Here is a 20,574-nt window from a genome sequence, read left to right as displayed (position 1 = left end):
TAATACATATGTATTTTTTTATGGAGATATAACTGACATACAATGACATACAAGTAATAATTCATTATTTGTATATATTGTTTACTTTTAATATATAAGATCGCAAAGCAAATCAATTATATTGAAATAGTTATTAAAATATTTTTAAAAATCCACTCAAATCAGGATATAGAAAATATATGTCCTTCTTTATTAACATGCTAAATACCAAGATCTAGCAGTAGGTCTAAAAACTGTAATTTCAAAGCATGATAAAAGTAAACAGTAATTTGGAATGCCTGCAACTACTATGATGTAATAGAAAAATATTTGTGCCTGACCAGGTGGTGGTGCAGTGGATAGAGCTTTGGACTGGGATGCAGAAGACCCAGGTTCGAGACCCCGAGGTCACCAGCTTGAGTGCGGGCTCATCTGGTTTGAGCAAAAGCTCACCAGCTTGAGCCCAAGGTCGCTGGCTCGAGCAAGGGGTTACTCGGTCTGCTGAAGGCCCGCGGTCAAGGCCCATATGAGAAAGCAATCAATGAACAATTAAGGCGTTGCAACGCACAACGAAAAACTAATGATTTATGCTTCTCATCTCTCTCTGTTCCTGTCTGTCGGTCCCTATCTCTCTCTCTCTCTCTGACTCTCTCTTTGTTTCTGCAAAAAAAAAAAAAAAAAAAAAAATTGTGATTTCTCTTGGTGATAAAATTATGATTTGTTGATCACATTCATATTCAAAGGAAATGCTAAATTTGAGTTAGAGGGCAATAAAAATAAAGATGTAATATTTTTCTCCATCCCAATTCAAGGACCCTAGGAATCCCTGCCTGGTATCAGCCAATCACTGGAATGGGGTAGGACAATCCTCTTTTCTAGTCCCATATAAAGGCTTAGGACTATCTTCCAAATCTGAATAATAAGATATCCATGTGGAACATGTGGAAAAATACTTTTTTGCTTTTAAAAGAAATACACAAAACAAGAGACTTGACTTCTCCTTTCTTTGGAGATTGGAGTGTGAGCATGCAAAGCCTGGAGCTATGAGAACCATCTTGTAGCCAAGAGACACTGGTGAAGCTGCTGAAGAAATGTCACAAGGAAAGGACAGAAAGAACAAATGTGCCTGAATTTGACCTTGTGGCTACATTTTCCTTAAACTCACCTGCCCTGGGCTTTTATCATGTGGGATGATAAATCTCCTACTTGGATCTTAACTTGTAGCATAAAACACCTAGATAGCCTAAAGTGACCCAAGAGCCTCCCCATAGTTACATGTCTTTCTAAACCTCTGCAACAAAACTAGGTAACTGGATCTTCTAATATTTAAACTTTCGAGTCACAAGGGTTGCTCTGTGTTCCAAGCCCATCTCTGCCCCTTTTTCAGCCTCTTGTGCTCCTCGGTGTGGAGCAGGAGAGCTGTCTAATGAGGATGACAGATAGATGCCACGGGCACTGCTAATGACAAAAGAGCTCTTGGCAGAGGATGCCACCCTGAGCATCAGCTTAGAGCTCTATTCAGAGTTGCAATGACTGAGGTGGAAAGAAGGAAGAGTTAGGGTTGTTCTAGAAAAGTTGATCTAGAAAAAAGGGCACTTGCGGCCCAATATAGCTGTGAAGTCAAGAGACTGAAAATCTAGGCTTCTTGGTTTTTAACTGATTCTGATCCAACTATTAGGGCTGATAATATTCCAATTCTTTTTTTTTTTTTTGTATTTTTCTGAAGCTGGAAACGGGGAGACAGTCAGACAGACTCCTGCATGCGCCTGACTGGGATCCACCCTGCATGTCCACCAGGGGGCGATGCTCTGCTCATCTGAGGTGTTGCTCTGTTGCAACCAGAGCCATTCTAGCGCCTGAGGCAGAGGCCACAGAGCCATCCTCAGCTCCCGGGCCAACTCTGCTCCAATGGAGCCTCGGCTGTGGGAGGGGAAGAGAGAGACAGAGAGGAAGGAGAGGGGGAGGGGTGGAGAAGCAGATAGGTGCTTCTCCTGTGTGCCCTGGCCGGGAATCGAACCCGGGACTCCTGCACACCAGGCTGATGCTCTACCACTGAGCCAACCGGCCAGGGCCAACATTCCAATTCTTTATAAGAGCCCTTCCCCCATTAGCCCACATCTGCTACTAGTTTCCATTCTATCAATGTAGAAATTTCTGAATTCACAGGCATAAATCTGAAAGTTTAGGAAGACATCAGACAGACCCTATAACTATAATCTCTGCTAATCCCATAATCAGGAGCTAAACCCAGGACACAAGTAGATTTGCAAACTAAGGACTTCAGAAACTCAAATGGTATTTAGAGACAAATGTACACAATGACTGAGTGAGACCCATCAATAAAGATACAGTCTTTCTACACTGTATGAACTACACAGAAAAAGAAGACTGAACAGGAACATGTCCTTTACATCTCTAAGGATGAGAGGAAGCCATTTCAAATCCCTTCTCAAAGGTTCTCTTAAATTTTAAATTTTGGGAGTAAGAGCGAGAGGAAGAATAAAAGGTGGGGGAGGGAGGAGAAGAAGACAAACTCCTTTCTTTACTCTAAACATCCTTTTTATTACTCCTTTTGGGGGAAAAACAATGAATGATTTTGGTCAAGTGAGAACAAGGAAGGAAGAATTTTTAGAATAAGCATGCCGCACACAAACAGGGCACATATAGAAAATTCCTTGGTAACCAGCTTTCAAGTCACTGGTTGCAGAATTCTGTTCATCTGACCTGCTCCAGGGGACAGAGGTCCCTGTGAAACAGGCAGGACTGCACCTGTCTACATGGGCTTGCCTGTCCTCTTTCGTGGATGAATAAATAAATCCTTTTGTGCTAAACCACCAGGGCTGCAAAGCTCCTTGACCACACTGAGTTGGGAGATACATAACATGCAACAAATGCCACTGACACAAGTGTGGCAGTGGGCATAGAAGATGGGAGGTAGGTCTGGGGAAAACTTTCCTTCAGCCAAGGAAAATGTTTCCCCTGGTTTTCTTCTCCTCCAAGTATCCAGATATGGTAGCACTGAGTCTGGGGTGAATCCCTGAGCGGAACCACCTCTGGTCCCTTTGGAGACCGGACACTCCTTAGGAGAAGCTGACACAGGCCGATGCAAGAGGCCTCACTCTGCTAGCTTCCAGCCTCCGACACCACTTCTCTTAGAGCCCATAGTCCTTCCTACAGGCTTCTAAAATAAAATGAAAGAAGAAAGGAGTGTTTATCTGATTACACTGTCCTATTTAATGAGCACTCTTTAGCAAGTACTGCAATGTGTAGTGCAGGTACATTATTTATGATGGACTAAATATGGGCGACCATATGTCTGGAACAGATTTTTGTTCAGAGTTGGACATTAGTATATTCAAAACAATTAGGGCAAATGAGCAACAAAGCAGGTTTTAACCCTGGCAGAGGTGAAGCTAGCAGGAAGCCCAGCAGCACTGAGATAGCAGAGGCCAGGAAGTACTGGTGTCACCTCTGAGAACATGGGCCACATGATGAGACAAAACCCAGCCAACCTCTCAGCTTATTTCACAAAGAGATGCAGCCTAACGTGGTGATGTTTGGGGGCCAAAGACTAAGAGCCTCCTCCCTCCTTGTCTGCCGGAGTTACTATCCTTTAAGCTCACATGTAAGGCTTTAGAAAATTCTTTAACACCTACTTAATTCTTCTCCTTCTTAGAAAATAGTATTCAATGAGAATGGTCTTGTTTGTTTAAGCAAGAGAGTCAAGATAATGTGTTTAGAAAACTTATTAATAGCAAATAATATTCTTAAAGAGACAGATGCAGACACAAGCTGGCAGGGAGCCAACTCCTCAATGGCAATGAAAACAGGGCAGGATTGTTGTTGGTGCTGAAGGCCAGAGATGGTCCTACCAGAGTGGGAGCTCCTCTTGATTCCAATTTGATAAAGAATTTTACACTGCAGCTGAGGTACAGGACTAATGGGTCTTATTTCTGTCCCTTTTCAGACAATAGGAGCAAAAGACAGCCTTCATTGGTTAGGAAGTCAAAAAGGCAGAATTCTGTTGTCTGAGAGCGACAGACCAGCCCAGCCGAGTGTTAAACACAGGCTACGTCCTTCTCTCTGAGGTTTCTATTAGAGAGAAGAATTAGAATGTCCTCAATTTGTTGGTTGGTTGGTCTTTTCATATTCATATCGCTCTTTCTCACTTACTGTCAGTCTCACAGGCACACAACGCGCCCTTTCTGAACAGATCGCACAGACTGGCATTGGAGGCAGACTGCCAGGAACTGGGCAGGCAGGACGGGGCTGAGCTGCTCTGGTGCCGGATCCCAAGATCATCTCGCAGACAGGGATCCTCAAGGGCTCCGTGCCAGCTCCAAAACACCACCAAGTTGTGGGGCCAGAGAGGCCATTTTTTTTAGGCGGGGAGAGGGGACAACCCTTGTCCAGCCCACAGACCGCTCACTTACACAAAGCCTCCTTTCAGAGTTACTGGCTGGCAGCACTCCTGAGACTTTTATTTTTTCAGGGCTAGTGCACTGAATACCAATCAGGCAGCCTCCTGGCTGCCACACAAACTGGCCCCAGTCACCAGGAAAGTGCTCCAGAATGAGTCCCCTCTGGCCCAGCTGCCAGTGTCCGGGCATCACGGTGGGGGACTCCCAGACTCGCAGCTGGAAGCCCCACAGAAGCTGGGCTTCAGCGCCCCCCATCAGACGCAGAGCGAGCTCAGGCTGGTGCTCCTCAGAGGGACAGTTTGAAGCAGACCAACAGATTCCCCAGCTCACACTGCTGAGCATTCCTGGCTGGTAGGAGGCAAGGAGAGAGATGGGGATTCATGGATGGGGTGGGCAGTGGGGGGTGGTGTGCTGGGTAAGGGAGAATGAGGTTCAAAGTAGTCATGTTCTCTTTGTGTACACAGACTTACTTACCAGTGTAAGAGACAGTCAGAAAAAGAGCGAGGATATGAATGAATCTGAATAGGCCAACCAACAAGTTGGGGAATTCTAGTTCTTCTAACACTGATCAAGTCACATCCCACACAGAGCAAGAACAGGCTGGAAGCTGGGGGACCTGACCACTTGACCCCTGAAGAGGCTCAGATCACAATGGAAAAGGAATGCAGCATCCAGGAACCTGGTGTCAGCCGAACCATCCAGTGGTCATTAGATGACTCACAGGGAAGCCAGTGGCATGAGCTCCTGGTGGTCACAATGCTGCTCTCCCCCCCCCCCCCACTTCTAAAGAGCCTGTACTTTTGCTCAAGGATGGTGTTGGGTGAGACTGCAATTAAGAGACAAAATTCAAGCCCACGTTTCCATTATGGGCCCTCCAAGTCTCCCTAGGAAACTCTTTGAATGAGACAAAGGAGTCCACATTACTGGGCCAGTACTGAGTGAACTGAAGCCATACCCACGGGGGTCCAGGGACACTGTAGTCACAGCTGAAGCTGGCAGCAGAGGCTGAACCACAGAGAAGCTGAACAACAGATCAAGGAGGCTGGCAGAGAGCAGGCAGGGACAACACAGCACCACTCTACAAACCAAGGGGATCGGAGTGGCTTGGGGACCATGGAAAAGATGCAAGAAGAAACTGCAAAGAAGGACACAGGACAAACTGAACAGAATAAAAACAAGGAGAATGTTCCAACCTGAATATATGTCTTCGATTCAGTCAGAAATTCCCTAGGGTGAGTATAAGAAGTATGTTCCCATCTTGTTCACACTTTCTAGACTGTAAGTTTTTCTCTGAAGCATGAATTGCTCAGGTAGGGGCCCTACAATATTGCCAGAACAGCATAAACATGTGATTTTTTAAAAAAGATGTTTTGTGACACACCCACAGTTGAAGAGAATGAAGTCATAACCCAAAGAAACATCTCCCCTCAGGGCAGAAGGGAAAGCAGGTCAAGGACAAAGCTGTGAAAGGACCCGGGCGCCTGGACTCGCAGTCAGACTACCCACATAGCTGTCTGCTTTGCTCCCTGCCCCCACTGCATATTTTAGATTAGGAATTTGTTGATGGACTCGGTTGTTCTTTTTTTTTTTTTTCTGTATTTTTCTGAAGCCGGAAACGGGGAGAGACAGTCAGACAGACTCCTGCATGCGCCCGACTGGGATCCACCCGGCACGCCCACCAGGGGGAGACGCGCTGCCCACCAGGGGGCGATGCTCTGTCCCTCCGGGGCATCACTCTGTTGCGACCAGAGCCACTCTAGCACCTGGGGCAGAGGCCGAGGAGCCATCCCCAGTGCCCGGGCCATCTTTGCTCCAATGGAGCCTCGGCTGCGGGAGGGGAAGAGAGAGACAGAGAGGAAGGAGAGGGGGAGGGGTGGAGAAGCAGATGGGCACTTCTCCTGTGTGCCCTGGCCGGGAATTGAACCCAGGACTTCTGCACGCCAGGCCAACGCTCTACCACTGAGCCAACTGGCCAGGGTCGGACTCGGTTGTTCTTGAATCATGCAAAACTTGGGGACAGCTGATAGAGATGAGGACCCTGGACAGCAGCTCTGGGCTCCTTTCACTGCCCAGTCTACTGTGCTATATAGCTCAGAACCTCAGTGGGATATTTATACCTGCCTTTAAATTTACCTGGCTCTCCATTAAGTGAGGTTATGGGGCACCCTTTACTGCTGCTAGTGGTGATTGTCCTAACATTCTTTAATTAGCAAAAAGCGTTGGCACAGTCACTTTCAAAGCATTTGCTCTTACTGTCTCGGCGTTACCTATTTCAGGCTCAACAGCCCCTACTCCCTTTGGAGAAAATGCATGTTAGCAAATTGAAAGTGACAGGCATATGCAGGCATGGGCGACTATACTGTTCTTCTCACTCCTCACATACTCACAACTGCTAAGAACCGGTGAGCCTTTATGATACCTCCATAAAACTCTCACTCATAAATCTGTCAGCAAGGGGCTAGGAATTCTAAACACTGAGGAAAAGGAAACCTTGAGGTCACTAGGATCCTCTTTAATTTTTCCAGCATTAAAAAAGAATAAGCTACCTTCAAAGATTTATAGAGTAGAGCTAGGGCTATCGATACACCAACAGGGAGCTCTCCTTCACAATAACCCTCTTTGCTCTGAGATACTTAACTCACTACTATGACCTACATATTGAACACAGATGGGTAGGGCCTCTGCTTTCATAGCAGTGTGCAATACATAAACATAGATAATGGTAAATAAAATATGACACTAAGCTGGGTGGTGACTGGTAGAGCTATGCTAGACAGGCCAGTGATGAAAAACCTTCTGTGAAGAAACCTGCTCAAGGAGCCAACTACTACCTGAACATGTGGGGAAAGAACATTCCACGTAGAGGAGAGAGTAAAGGACCTAATGGCGTGACCCAGCAAGAAGACGATTAACATGAGGGCACAGGTACAAGAAAGATGGCTTAGGACCTCTGGTCCATGGGAAGCAACTTTGTTATTAGAATTATGAAGGGAAGACAATGGAGCATTTTAAGCATATCAATAACATCATCTAATATAATGGCATGAAGATCACTTTGGTGGCTGTGGAAAACAGACTGTAGAGGGCAAGAGTGAAAATCCATGTCTTGAATAGGTTAATTTCTTAGTCTTTAATAAATGTCCTGTGGTTACATAACATGTTAACATAAGGGGAAGCTGGGTGAAAGGTACATGGGAACTATTTTTGACCTGTCTGTAAGTCTAAAATTATCTCAAAATTTATTGCTAAAAATAAACAATGCCCTGGCTCGTTGGCTCAGCAGTAGAACATCAGCCTTGCATGTGGAAGTCCTGTGTTCAATTCCTAGTCAGGACACACAGGACAAGCAACCATCTGCTTCTCCACCCTTCCCCCTTTTCTCTCTCTCTTACCCTCCTGCAGCCATGGCTCGAAAGGTTCGAGCAAGTTGGCCCTAGGCACCGAGGATGGCTCCATGGTCTTACCTCAGGTGCTAAAAATAGCTCATTTGCTGAGCAATGGAGCAGTGGCCCCCGATGGACTGAGCATCACCCTGTAGAGGGCTTGTGGGTGGATTCCGGTTGGGGTGCATGTGGGAGTCTATCTGCCACCCTGTCTCTCACTTAACAACAAACAACAAAAAAGTAAACAACAAAAAACACCTTATATCTTTAATAAAGAATTGAAAGGTCTAAATTAGGCACAATATCAACAGCAGATAAGTCCAGGAAAAACATAGCAATAAAAAAAATGGATTCTCTCAATAACTGACTTTGGATAAAATATTTTCTGTATATGCTACTTTCCACATTAGAAATCAACAGCTGCTACCACTATTACTACTTAAGATTGACTGATTTTTTCCCTTACTTCCTTCTAGTCCAGTAATACCACAAAATAAGTACAATTAATCCTAGTTTATACATGAATCTGAAGCTTAAAGTAACTTACATGCATAGTATACGAGAGGCAGAACCAGGATCTGACTCCAGGTTTCTCTGACTCCAGAATACTTACGATCACAACTATGGTATAATGCCCACTGGCATTCTCTTTCTTCCCCAGTCCCGCCTGAACCCAAATTAGGGAAAAAATATTTGGGTTTCCCCCAACCCCAAACAAAATATGAGTAAATGTATACATACATTGTATATATGTGTGTATAACTATAGGCATGGTCCATGATTAAAAAACAGATTTATGTTGGAAGTACTTAAAAAGACATCCTTACTCATAATTCTCTGTATCTGCTGGGCTCTGATCTTGAGGTCTTTCTTAATCTCCAATGAGCTCGAAGATTAACATTTGTAACTTGTTACAGTTGAGGCGAATTTTGTAGCAATGCCAAAAGATACTTCTAGTAGTATTACTGGTAAATGCTCAGATCTGTGGGATAAAATCTAGAGGCCATGTGAAGGTAAAGCGAGAAAATTATCACGAAAAGGAATCGAGAGAAGCAAAAAGGGTGCAGATTTCTCAAGTGTGTCTGGTCAGCCTGCCCCTTTTTTTTGCTCATGTGGTATTTCCTAACACTGCACTGACTGAAGGATACCCTTCCTTCCCAATGGGAGGATCTGGTGGGCGTACAGTTCACACACAGCTCCTCTACCCCTCAACAAGCACAGGTGTGTGGAGTCACCTGCTGGTTGTCAGATGTAGCTTTCCCTTTCTCATAACAGGCACATCACAGCAGTTTAGAATTTGGACACGAGACAGATTTGAGATTGAAACCTGGCTTTGTCGCTGAATAAGCAAAACCCACATCCTAATCCCAAAACCTATGAATGCTACCCTATTTGGAAAAAGGGCCTTTGCAGATGTAATTAAGGATCTTGCAATGACATCATCCTGGAATATCCAGGTGGGCCCTAAATCTAATGACAAGTGTCCTTACAAGTCACAAAGAGGAAAGGGACAGAAGAGAAGTCAACACGATCATTGAGGTGGCGAGTGATGCGGCCACAAGTCCAGGAATACTGACAGTCACCAGAAACTGGAAGAGGCAAGAGGTTAGCACGGCTTCTCCCCTGGGGTCCTTGGAGAGAGTGTGGCCTTGCCTGAATTTGCATTTTCAGACTCTAGAACTGTGAGAGGGTAAGTTTCTGATGTTTTTAAGCCACCAAATATGGGATAATTTGTTATGACAGCTTCCAGAAACTAATACAGTCACTAGTTCTGTGATCCCGAGACAGCTTCTTAAATTCACTTGCAAAAGGGGTACTCTGTACCCACTTCCCAGAGCTGTCATAAGAATCAAATATGTGTAAGGAGACACTTTGCCAAGTAGCTATCAACTCCCCAGTAAATGCAGCTTCAACAATCACTATTGCTATACAAAAGCAATTAAAGAGAAGAATAAACTACAAGGCCTATAATTAATTGGTCAGCGTACCTGCAGAGGTGAACATGTCCAAGGTTCCTGGCTGGATTTCTTTGGTTTGTGTGACATACAGGGACTGTGGCTAGGACGAGCTCCAGAGACTGAGAATTGGGAGATGTTTCCCTTCACTCAGGCCTGGCAGCTCACAAAGAAATCGTAAGGCCCAGGAAACTAGCCTTAGAAGAGGGAGAGGCCCATCCATTCTATCTCTCTTTGCCTTTCTCAGTAAGCATCTCGTCTTGTATTTGCTGAGGTTTTAAAAATTTCTGTGGATGGGACCTGCAGGGAGAGTGCTTTTCTGTCTACTTCCTTCTGCCTTCCTTAAAGAGTAGAGTTCTTAGGGGAAAAAAGCAACAGTGGATTCTGAGGGCACTCAGAAGAGTGGATAATTCTAAAACAGCTGTGTCACTTTGAATCATCAGGCTCAAGGAAAAAAATCCACTCCCTTTATGACAGTGGGTAGTAATGACACAGTCACAGCCTCACCAGGGGGTCACAGCCAAGAAAAATAACCTTAATATTTTGAAATGGTGACTTTATCTATTAAACAGAAACTTCGTAATCAGTTGACCCTGAAGGGGTAGTTGCACATGTGAGTGGAAATGCGCGTGCGCGCACACACACAATATGCTCACTACCTTGGGCAGGAGGAGGTGACTATTTCCATATAGATGACTTCTTACACTGTTTTGTCATTACCAATTCACCAATCAACTGATGTCTTTCTCTACCTTTGTGGAGAGCCATTCCCATACTATCCTTTTCTTTCTTCCTGTTTCCCAAAGTTCCTTTTCTCACTCACCCTTGTGTTCTTAGCTGAAATGGCAGCACATAGGTTTGGCCAAGACAGTATTATAAACAGGAACTGGAGTTTCAGGGAGTGTGTGATCTTCCTGCCACTGGTGGACCTACCTTAAGAGGCCCAAAAGCCAGAGACTGCTCACTCCTAGCAAACCCTATGAGGCATTATGGACATCTAGTGGCTGCTCGAGATAATGTCAGGATGGGGAGTGGTCTAGCCCTGGGCTTTACCAGGAGCCCAATTATAAGGCCGGAAGTTCTCTTAGACTCAGTCCACTGGATGAACTTTTCTTCTACTTCTTATTACAGGTACAAAGTCACTCAGAATGGCCAACTGGTTCTACAAAGACCCATTTTTATCCTAGTCCAGCAAAGTATAATGATAGCACCTGCATACAAGACCACAGAAGACGGGTATTTGGAAATATCTTCCAAACCCTAGGTTCAAATGCCGATTTGCCAAACACTGAGGGGTTGAGCTTGGAAGGGACAGACTCTGATATTAATTAGTCACGTGGCTTTAAGTAAGTCACTATGACTGTCTAATTTTCATTAATGCCATTTGTAAAATGAGAGGTTAAGTTCAGATGATCTCCAAAGTCCTTTTTAGCTTTAACATCCTGTGATCTATGAGCCCTTTTAAAAGTAGCTGGGAAAACACTGATCTGTTTTGGCACCGTGGATGGCTGGATTAAACTGAAGGAAGCATTCTCTTCTCAACTTCGTGGCTCATTTCCAAGACTTGGCTACAATCCCAAAGGCTCAACCATCTTCATAGAGCTACATATCTGAGAACGGATGGAAATCCTGGACTATGAGAGCTAGAAGGAACATTCTAGTCCATTTCCTTAATTTCATAAATGAAGAAAGCAAGGCTAAGGAGCTGTTTTAAGATTTCTACATGTCTAATCAGTGGCAGAAAGGAGACTAGAACTCAGGTATCTCGCTCGATCTTAGTGCTGGCACCAAGCTGCCGACGTGGGCTCTGCCCCATTACCAGCGGCCTTCCTCAATTCCCCGTCTTTATTTTTTTTACAGAGACAGACAGACAGGAACGGAGAGAGATGAGAAGCATCAATCATCAGTTTTTTGTTACAACACCTTAGTTGTTCATTGATTGCTTTCTCATATGTGCCTTGACCGCGGGCCTTCAGCAGACTGAGTAATCCCTTGCTCTAGCCAGCGACCTTGGTCCAAGCTGGTGAGCTTTTGCTCAAACCAGATGAGCCTGTGTTCAAGCTGGCGACCTTGGGGTCTCGAACCTGGGTCCTCCGCATCCCAGTCCGATGCTCTATCCACTGAGCCACCACCTGGTCAGGCAATTCCCTGTCTTTATTGAAGGAGTTTGTGTGAAACCAGGGGTGAAAACATTTGCAATCCAGCACTTCTTCCTTTTCTTCATCTCAAAGTTTAAGCCTTCCTCTTCTTTCTGTTCCTTGGTGGCAACACTCCAAATCAAGGAAGTAGCTAGAACCAGGGGCTGTGAGGAGCAACAAACAATGGCTAAATGATACTCGGGTCACAGGGCCGCTTTCTGGTCAGAAGGGCTGTGTGCTGCAATGGTTCCAGTCTAGTGTGTCACTATTGTGGCTCGTTCTCAGCCAAGCTGGCCAGCAGAGGACAAAGTAGCATCATCCAGAACTCTTATGAACTGCACAGAGCGTGGGCACATTCACCCTTGTTAGTCACAAATATTTACTGAAAGACAACCTCATCATTAAGTATTGGTTTGATCTAAGGCAGCCCACCCTTTCCAGCCACTTACATAGTATCAGGGCAGAACCTTTCATTTGCTGGATCTGAAGCTGAACAGATGGAGCCTGAGGTTGCCTAAACTGGCAGGAAACCAGCCCAGCGAGAGACCCTCTTTGCTTGCGGAGGCAGGGGTAGCCATATTCCAGTGTGCCATTTAGACCCTGGCCAGGGTACCCTCTGGCACTCTACCAGCTTGATGCCAGCTGTGGCAAGAAGAGTAACCTCTCATCAGCAAGTTGCTAATTCTCCACAGATTCCTGCCAGCCTAGGTTTACATTTTCTGGGTCTATAAAATGGTAGTGTCCTGCTTGAAGCTGATGATATGCATATGGGGCTTTAGACAGGAAAACAAAAAGTTGCTAAAGAGCACAGATGGAACTAGCCCTGAGTTTTAGGGTTAGTTACCTCCATTTCTCTTGATCAGTCATTATGAACAAAACAAGTTAAATAAAGGATCTATTTTCTCATTCCCTCCTCTCTCACCTTTCATTTTATTTCTCCTACCAAATTTTAAGTCTTTCCTCCAATTTTGCCACCACCATTTACTCTAGGCAGCGGAGATAGTTTGAACATTTTTATTACATTGATGAAAACACTGGGCTCGGGAAGACTGAAGTGAAATGCTGACTCTGTTGATTTTTGGGAGTATGGCCTTAAGCATATTATTTGCCTGCCTGAGCTCGGTACTTCCATCTGTAAATGGAGACTATGGCAATTACTTCACTGGGTAAATGAAGATGAAACAGAACACACACACATCTATCCATACATTCATCCATTCATCCTTAGTAGACCGGAGAGCACAGAACATCCCAGTAAATGACTATTAAAACAAATGAATGAAACCTGAGTTCTCACAGACAGGGAGAAAACTCTGGGCAATCAATTCCAGGCCCAGGTTCCTAGACACCTGAGTTCTATCACTACTATGTGATTCTAGGCAACAAACATTGATTGTAAATGCAAAACAAAAAGGTCTTGGTAAACAAAGGGGAATCCAATTCGGCAGGACTTGAAGAATCCCCTAGCATATTTAAGGATGAGGCTCACGTTACTGGCAGCAGACCATACTGATATGGGTATGGAGAGCTGAGAAATCCCGGACCTCCTGTTCATAAGCCAGTAGCTCACGTGTGCAGGTGACTGAGTTCAACAAGCAAGCTTGCCAAGGTGAGGCAGTGGTGGGAGGGGTCTTGAGAGAGCCCTTGAAAAGAAGCGATACTAAACCAGGTCAAATTCTACCAGACTGGCTTCCCACAGATTAGCCACAGACAGCCCCACGCACCACTGGCAAAGAAAAAGGTTGCCTTTTTATGGTTGGGAAAAGGCCTAGTCTTCTTTTGAATTAGTCTGTCAAATGCTCCAGGGTCTCCTCTCACTAGAAATAGGTACAAATTGCTGCACAGTTCTCAGAAGTCCCAGCAAGAAAGAGGAACTGGTGGAGCTCCTGGTCCAAAGGTTTAAGACACCCCCCCAACCCTCTAGGGCAGGGAGGGGAAAGGGGTGTAGGGGTGTTACATAGTTGCGAAGGGAAGCAGCGGCTGCGGCTCCATGAATGGACGGATTGTGCCCTAGGTCTGAGAGTTCACCTCGGATCCTTCCTGCCAGCCGTCGTGCTGCCCCAGGTTGTCACTCCCCAGCTCCTCGCACTTAGTCTTTCCTTCCACTGTTCACCGCCCCCGCAACCCTCATTAAGAAAACTATCATTTAAAGCCCTAGTTAAAGCCGAGCAGGGGTGAGGGAATCTGCGAGGGAGGGGCAGGATGGAGAGGCCTTCGTGCAGCAGCTCAGGCTCCAGGTCTTCTGCCCTCCCCCCCTGTCGCCTCCGGGTCCCCACGGTGCAGCTCCAAACTCTGCGTACGCGGCCTGGCCTCGGCCGGCCGCCCCGTCAGCAGTCGGCGGGGGTGAGGATGACGCGGTCCAGGCGGGAGGCCGGCCAACTGCAGCAGCCCCACCGCGGGCCGCCGCGCTACGGGTCCCAGGCCCCAGAGCCCACCTCACCCGGTGTCAGAGGGTGCCGGGTGCCTGCGCGCGGGGCGAGGGAGGGGGCCGCGGGGGCGGCGCGGCGGGGGCGGCGCGGCCTCTCCCGCAGCAGCCCCACTCCAGCTCCAGCTCCAGCCTATCAACGGCCACCCGGCGGCTCCCTGCGACCGACCGGACCAAAATAGCTGCGAACGCCTGCGACTTGCGCGGCCGCTCACTTGACGCTCACTCCGGCTCGCCCGCCCGCCAGCTCGCCGGCCCGCTCCCCGCGCCTAGAGGGGGCGGGAGGAAGCGGCCTGGGGAGGGGGGTGGGGGGTGGGGGAGAGTTAGGAGAAAGGAAGGAAGGAAGGGAAGGCGGAGGGAGGACGGAGGGGAAGTGGGACGGCGGCTCGGAGCGGCGCGGGGCTGCTGCGCGGCAGCGCTGGAAGGCGCCGCGTTAACCCCTCGAGGGCAGGCCGCGGAGGGGGAGCGGTGTCCACACATAAGAGCACTGCATCACGCTAATCTTCTCCCCAGAACACTATGCGTCAGCAGTACATTCACGTTCTGACTGAAGGACAAAAGGATGAGAGAGCAGTCTGCGTGGCTGCTGCCTGCAACGCCGCGAGCCGGGCGCGAGGAGGAGACGGTGGGCGCCGAGCGCAGGGGCCCCGCCGCGGCCGCCGCTACTAGCAAGCGGGGACCATGTTCCTGGGCTTCGGAGCGTTTCCCGCAGCCGCTACCCTCGCTGCTTACGCCGCCGCCGCCAGCGCTCGGGCCGCCGCCGCAGTTCGCGGACCGCGCAGCCACTGAAGGCGCCGGGAGCCGAAGCCCCGAACTCGTTGGCTCCGCACAAAGCCACAGCTGGAGGCGCGCCGGGGGCCGGGCTGCGGTCGTTGCCCCGCCGCCTGCCCGAAGCCCGCCCCTGGACTCCCCGAAGCAGCCCGCGGTGCAGGCTTTCCCCCGCGGTCGTGCGCTTCTCCGGCCGGTGGCCCTGGTCCCGGCGCTGCCTCCGCGCCGCTGCCCCTCGGGGGGCTGGACGGATTACTGCTCCCCGCGCCAGCCAGCCGACAGCGGACTGGAAAGTCAGCCCAGATCGTCTCTCTTTAACCTGTAAGAGGCGAGGAAAGAAGGGGGTGTGTGTCTAGGAGGGCGCAGGAGCCGCGACACCGCCTCTTAACTCTCACAGCCCCGCGAGCTAACGACTGCATCAGCCGACGCCGGAGCGGCCGCCACAAGGAGAGCGGGCAGCGCAGCAGCCAGCAAGCGCGCGGCCTGGGCGGCTGCGGGCGCCCCCTCATCCCGGCCGGGGAACCCCGGGAGTGGGCTGGGGGCGCCGGGGGCACACTCCTGCGATGAAGCGGCTGCCCCCGTGGCTGGTGCGAGCCGGTGCCAGGGTCCAAGGACAAAGCCGGGAAGCGCTGGTGGCGCCGCTCCTCGGGCTGAGGGGGGAGCATGCACCTGCATAGCCCGCCGGGCCTTGACTCTCCCCGGCGCCTCAACTCCGCTGCTCCACCGTAACGGCTCCGGATTTACTAGAAGCCATTTTGTCTCCCCCTCCCCTCCCCTCCCTCCCCCTCCCCTCCCCTCCCCTCTGCCCTCCCCGCCCCCTCTACTTCCCCCTTTTGTTAATTACAACTAAGAAGTAAGCATGGGAACGAGGTGGCCAGCTCTGGAGGAGACCGCTTAAGGACACCACGCCAATTCCTCCCTTCCTTCCTTCCGAGGTAGGTGACAGCGAATAATTGGGTGGGGATGGCTGCAGTGGGGACAGAAAGTGTCAGCTCTGCGAGGGCTTGCCCTGAGGGGGGCTGGTAGCAGAGGGGCCATTGAGTTTGGCATGATTTTTCTGGCAGATCTACTCCGTCTCTAATTGCCCCTCCCCACCTCCTTCTCTAGATGGAAAGAGGCGCTCCTAGCTCACTTAAGCCGGGGTAGGGCTGGTTCTCCTTTCCGAGCCAAAATCCCAGGCGATGGTGAATTATGAACGTGCCACACCATGAAGCTCTTGTGGCAGGTAACTGTGCACCACACCTGGAATGCCGTCCTGCTCCCCGTCGTCTACCTCACGGCGCAAGTGTGGATTCTGTGTGCAGCCATCGCTGCTGCCGCCTCCGCCGGGCCCCAGAACTGCCCGTCTGTCTGCTCGTGCAGTAACCAGTTCAGCAAGGTGGTGTGCACCCGCCGGGGTCTGTCCGAGGTCCCGCAGGGCATTCCCTCCAACACCAGGTACCTCAACCTCATGGAAAACAATATCCAGATGATCCAGGCCGACACTTTCCGACACCTCCACCACCTGGAGGTCCTGCAGCTGGGCAGGAACTCCATCAGGCAGATTGAGGTGGGAGCCTTCAATGGCCTAGCCAGCCTCAACACCCTGGAGCTGTTCGACAACTGGCTGACAGTCATCCCCAGTGGGGCCTTTGAGTACCTGTCCAAGTTGCGGGAGCTCTGGCTGCGAAACAACCCCATAGAAAGCATCCCCTCTTATGCCTTCAACCGGGTGCCCTCCCTCATGCGTCTGGACCTGGGGGAGCTCAAGAAGCTGGAGTACATCTCTGAGGGGGCTTTCGAGGGGCTCTTCAACCTCAAGTACCTGAACTTGGGCATGTGTAACATTAAAGATATGCCCAATCTCACCCCCTTGGTGGGGCTGGAGGAGCTGGAGATGTCAGGGAACCACTTTCCTGAGATCAGGCCTGGCTCCTTCCATGGTCTTAGCTCCCTCAAGAAGCTATGGGTCATGAACTCACAGGTCAGCTTGATTGAGCGGAATGCTTTTGATGGGCTGGCCTCACTTGTAGAACTCAACTTGGCCCACAATAACCTCTCTTCTCTGCCCCATGACCTCTTCACCCCACTGAGGTATCTGGTGGAGTTGCACCTACACCACAATCCTTGGAACTGTGATTGTGACATTCTGTGGCTAGCCTGGTGGCTTCGGGAGTATATACCCACCAATTCCACTTGCTGTGGCCGCTGTCATGCTCCCCTGCACATGCGAGGCCGCTACCTGGTGGAGGTGGACCAGGCCTCCTTCCAGTGCTCTGCCCCCTTCATCATGGATGCGCCTCGGGACCTCAACATCTCTGAGGGTCGGATGGCGGAACTTAAGTGTCGGACTCCCCCTATGTCCTCTGTGAAGTGGTTGCTGCCCAATGGGACAGTGCTTAGCCACGCTTCCCGCCACCCCCGGATCTCTGTCCTCAATGATGGCACCTTGAACTTTTCCCATGTACTGATCTCAGACACTGGGGTGTACACATGCATGGTGACCAATGTGGCAGGCAACTCCAACGCCTCGGCCTACCTCAACGTGAGCACGGCCGAGCTCAACACCTCCAACTATAGCTTCTTCACCACGGTCACAGTGGAGACCACTGAGATCTCACCTGAGGATACAACACGCAAATACAAGCCTGTTCCTACCACGTCCAGTGGTTACCAGCCGGCATATACCACCTCTACCACGGTGCTCATTCAGACCACCCGTGTGCCCAAGCAGGTGGCAGTACCCGCGACAGACACCAATGACAAAATGCAGACCAGCCTGGATGAAGTCATGAAGACCACCAAGATCATCATTGGCTGCTTTGTGGCGGTGACTCTGCTAGCTGCCGCCATGTTGATTGTCTTCTATAAACTTCGGAAGCGGCACCAGCAGAGAAGTACAGTCACAGCCGCCCGGACAGTTGAGATTATCCAAGTGGATGAAGACATCCCAGCAGCGGCATCTGCAGCAGCAACAGCGGCTCCATCTGGTGTATCAGGTGAGGGGGCAGTAGTGCTGCCCACAATTCATGACCATATTAACTACAACACCTACAAACCAGCACATGGGGCCCACTGGACAGAAAACAGCCTGGGGAACTCTCTGCACCCCGCAGTTACCACTATCTCTGAACCTTATATAATTCAGACCCATACCAAGGACAAGGTACAGGAAACTCAAATATGACTCCCCCTCCCCCCAAAAACTTATAAAATGCAATAGAATGCACACACACACAAAAAGACAGCAACTTTTGTACAGAGTGGGGAGAGAGTTTTTCTTGTATATGCTTATATATTAAATCTATGGGCTGGTAAAAGAAACAGATTATATTAAAATTTAAAAAGAAAAAATTCAAAACAAAACTATTTTCTAACTTGTAAGTTCTATTTAAATGGGGAGTGGGGTTCTTGGGAATGTTGTGGGGTACAATTCAGAAGTCAACTTGCTATGCTGCCAGAAAGGCTTTCTGGTATAAGGTTGAAACAAGATAAAACAAACTAAGGCATCAAAAACATCCCTAAGAGGTAGGGTGTGGGCTGCTAAGGGTGGGGCTAGGCTGAACCTGTCATTTTTTAGAAGATGCTTCACAGGATTCAGGAATATCCATTTCTACAGACACCTTTCTTAAGCTGAGAGCTGTCTTTGCAGATTTATCTTATTAAAAAAAAAATATAAAAAAAGCACCAAGAATTTATACTGAGCTAAAATGTTGAGAGGCAATAATTTTTTTTTTCCTTCAAAGGCCAAGGGGAAAATAGACCTGTAAATGTACTTTAAACAGGAAAACCACCAAAATGCAAACGAATCCTTAAAGGGGCTGAGTCTGTCTGTCCATGTGCACGAGTATCCTTGGTTTATGCACTGGGGCACACGTGTGCCCCGCCTGAGCGCTTTGAGGAGGAGCAGAGAGGAAGGGAGCTGGCGTAGCTCTCAGTCAAATGCTTTCACATTGCACCAGATTCCTGCAGTTGGGGTTAACCCAATCTGTGCAAGGCATGTGTCTATTCAGGGTTTCCCAGGAGGAGGAGGCCCCTGAAGTGGGTGCGGCAACAGAGGGGGTGGGAAGGGAGAGCAGAAGCAGAGAGAATGTATTCACAGGAGGCCATAAATTAGCATTGTGCCATGTCCACCTGTTGTTCCCAGTATCTGACAAATGATTGTAGACAATGATAGCATTTTATAATTTTTAAAATGGTTCTGTTTGTTTTAAGGTGGAGAGGGAGGAGGCTGGGAGTGGGGAGCTTGGGGGAGTGGAAGCTTTTCTCATGCTTGTGATTTGGTGATTATTCTAAATGCTGATTCATTAGGGATTATTACGGCTGATGTCGACTGGTCGTGGTGACGGGGTGGGGGCAGAACATGAGTGGAGAAGAAAAAAGGAGAGAGAGCAAGGACACAGGCTCATTTAAAGTAAAACGAAGCCTTTCCCAACTAGGGTGGCTCACAAAAAAAGATGTGAAATCCACAGAAAAAACAAAAGTAATTTACATGTACGCACGAGTAAGTTCTGCATGGAGTCCTGTTGGATGTAGCACAATGGGGGGAAGGCTTCCCTCCCCCAGGCCTGCCTCAGAAGGAGGAAGATAAAGGGTGGGCATGGGTGGGGAAGGCAGAGATCTCTGTTATTCTGGTCCATTTAATGCTGTAACTTCTTTCATTTATTATTTTAGCTTTAAAAGGAAATAAAGGGTTCAGATTTGAAAGGGGGTGGGGTGGGTGGGGGGGAATGCCAACAAAAGAACACTGATTGTAATGTGAGAAAAGTGTATTTTTGTATTTTAATAAATATTGTTCAATTTTTAATTCAATGTTCCCAAAGGGTTAACTTGAGTAAGACCCTGAACCTATAAATTCTTATAAGCATTGACGAAGTCATTTCTATTCAAAGAAAAAGAAGGGGAGGGAAGGGGAGAGGAGAAGTGGGAGGAGAAAAAACAATGTTAAATTTTTTTAAAGTATGGGAAAATGCTGAAGCTGTCAACAACCATTCCTTAGCTTAAATAAAAGTGCCCTGATTCTAGTGCACCTTCCATGAGCTAAGTGTGTTAGTCCCTGGCTTTGTCGGGGGTGGAAGCACATTCCTTATGCCCTGGAAAAGCAGGGGAAATGGGTCAGCTTCAGCTCTTGGGACCTGGCCAGAAGTTAAATGCCACCTCAGCAGAAGCTGCTCAGGCAGCACCAGTTCTACCCCGGGGACCCTGGGGGACCTGGATTTAAGAGGTCTGCAATAATGTTGTTTGGCTGAGATTTCCCACAGGCGGTGTTGCTTCGTTTCTCTGGGCACTGAACAGTCAAACGTGTCTTGTGGTGGTGGGTGTCTGTCTCCTGATGCTTACTGAGGGATGCCGTCCAGGGAGGCCGCCTGAACTGGGACCCTGCGGCTGTTCAGCGCTAGTATTTATACTAATGCAGGCAATCGGGACTGAGTGGGTGTGAGCTCTCTGGCACTGAACTGGGAGAGAGGCAGGCAGCACTTTGCAGCAGTTGGCTAAGGAATGGCTAAGAAACGGCCAATTCTTAAT

The 20,574-nt window shown here is 48.7% G+C and overlaps 2 protein-coding genes across 2 annotated transcripts in view; one reads left to right on the top strand and one right to left on the bottom strand.

Moving 5' to 3' along the window:
• Positions 1–20,574, bottom strand: part of SND1 (staphylococcal nuclease and tudor domain containing 1) — a 444,392-nt gene that overhangs the window by 49,623 nt on the left and 374,195 nt on the right. The gene's annotated exons all lie outside the window — the stretch shown is intronic.
• Positions 15,887–19,636, top strand: LRRC4 (leucine rich repeat containing 4). The gene is made up of 2 exons (XM_066362595.1): positions 15,887–16,004; positions 16,177–19,636. Exon 2 carries the CDS (start codon positions 16,277–16,279, stop codon positions 18,233–18,235), a length of 1,959 nt encoding a protein of 652 aa, XP_066218692.1. The 5' UTR covers positions 15,887–16,004; positions 16,177–16,276; the 3' UTR covers positions 18,236–19,636.

The sequence above is a fragment of the Saccopteryx leptura genome, chromosome 2, assembly GCF_036850995.1.
Source record: "Saccopteryx leptura isolate mSacLep1 chromosome 2, mSacLep1_pri_phased_curated, whole genome shotgun sequence".
Lineage (NCBI taxonomy): Eukaryota > Metazoa > Chordata > Mammalia > Chiroptera > Emballonuridae > Saccopteryx > Saccopteryx leptura.
Note: the sequence above shows the minus strand (reverse complement) of the source record. Positions and strands in the feature narration are given on the sequence as shown.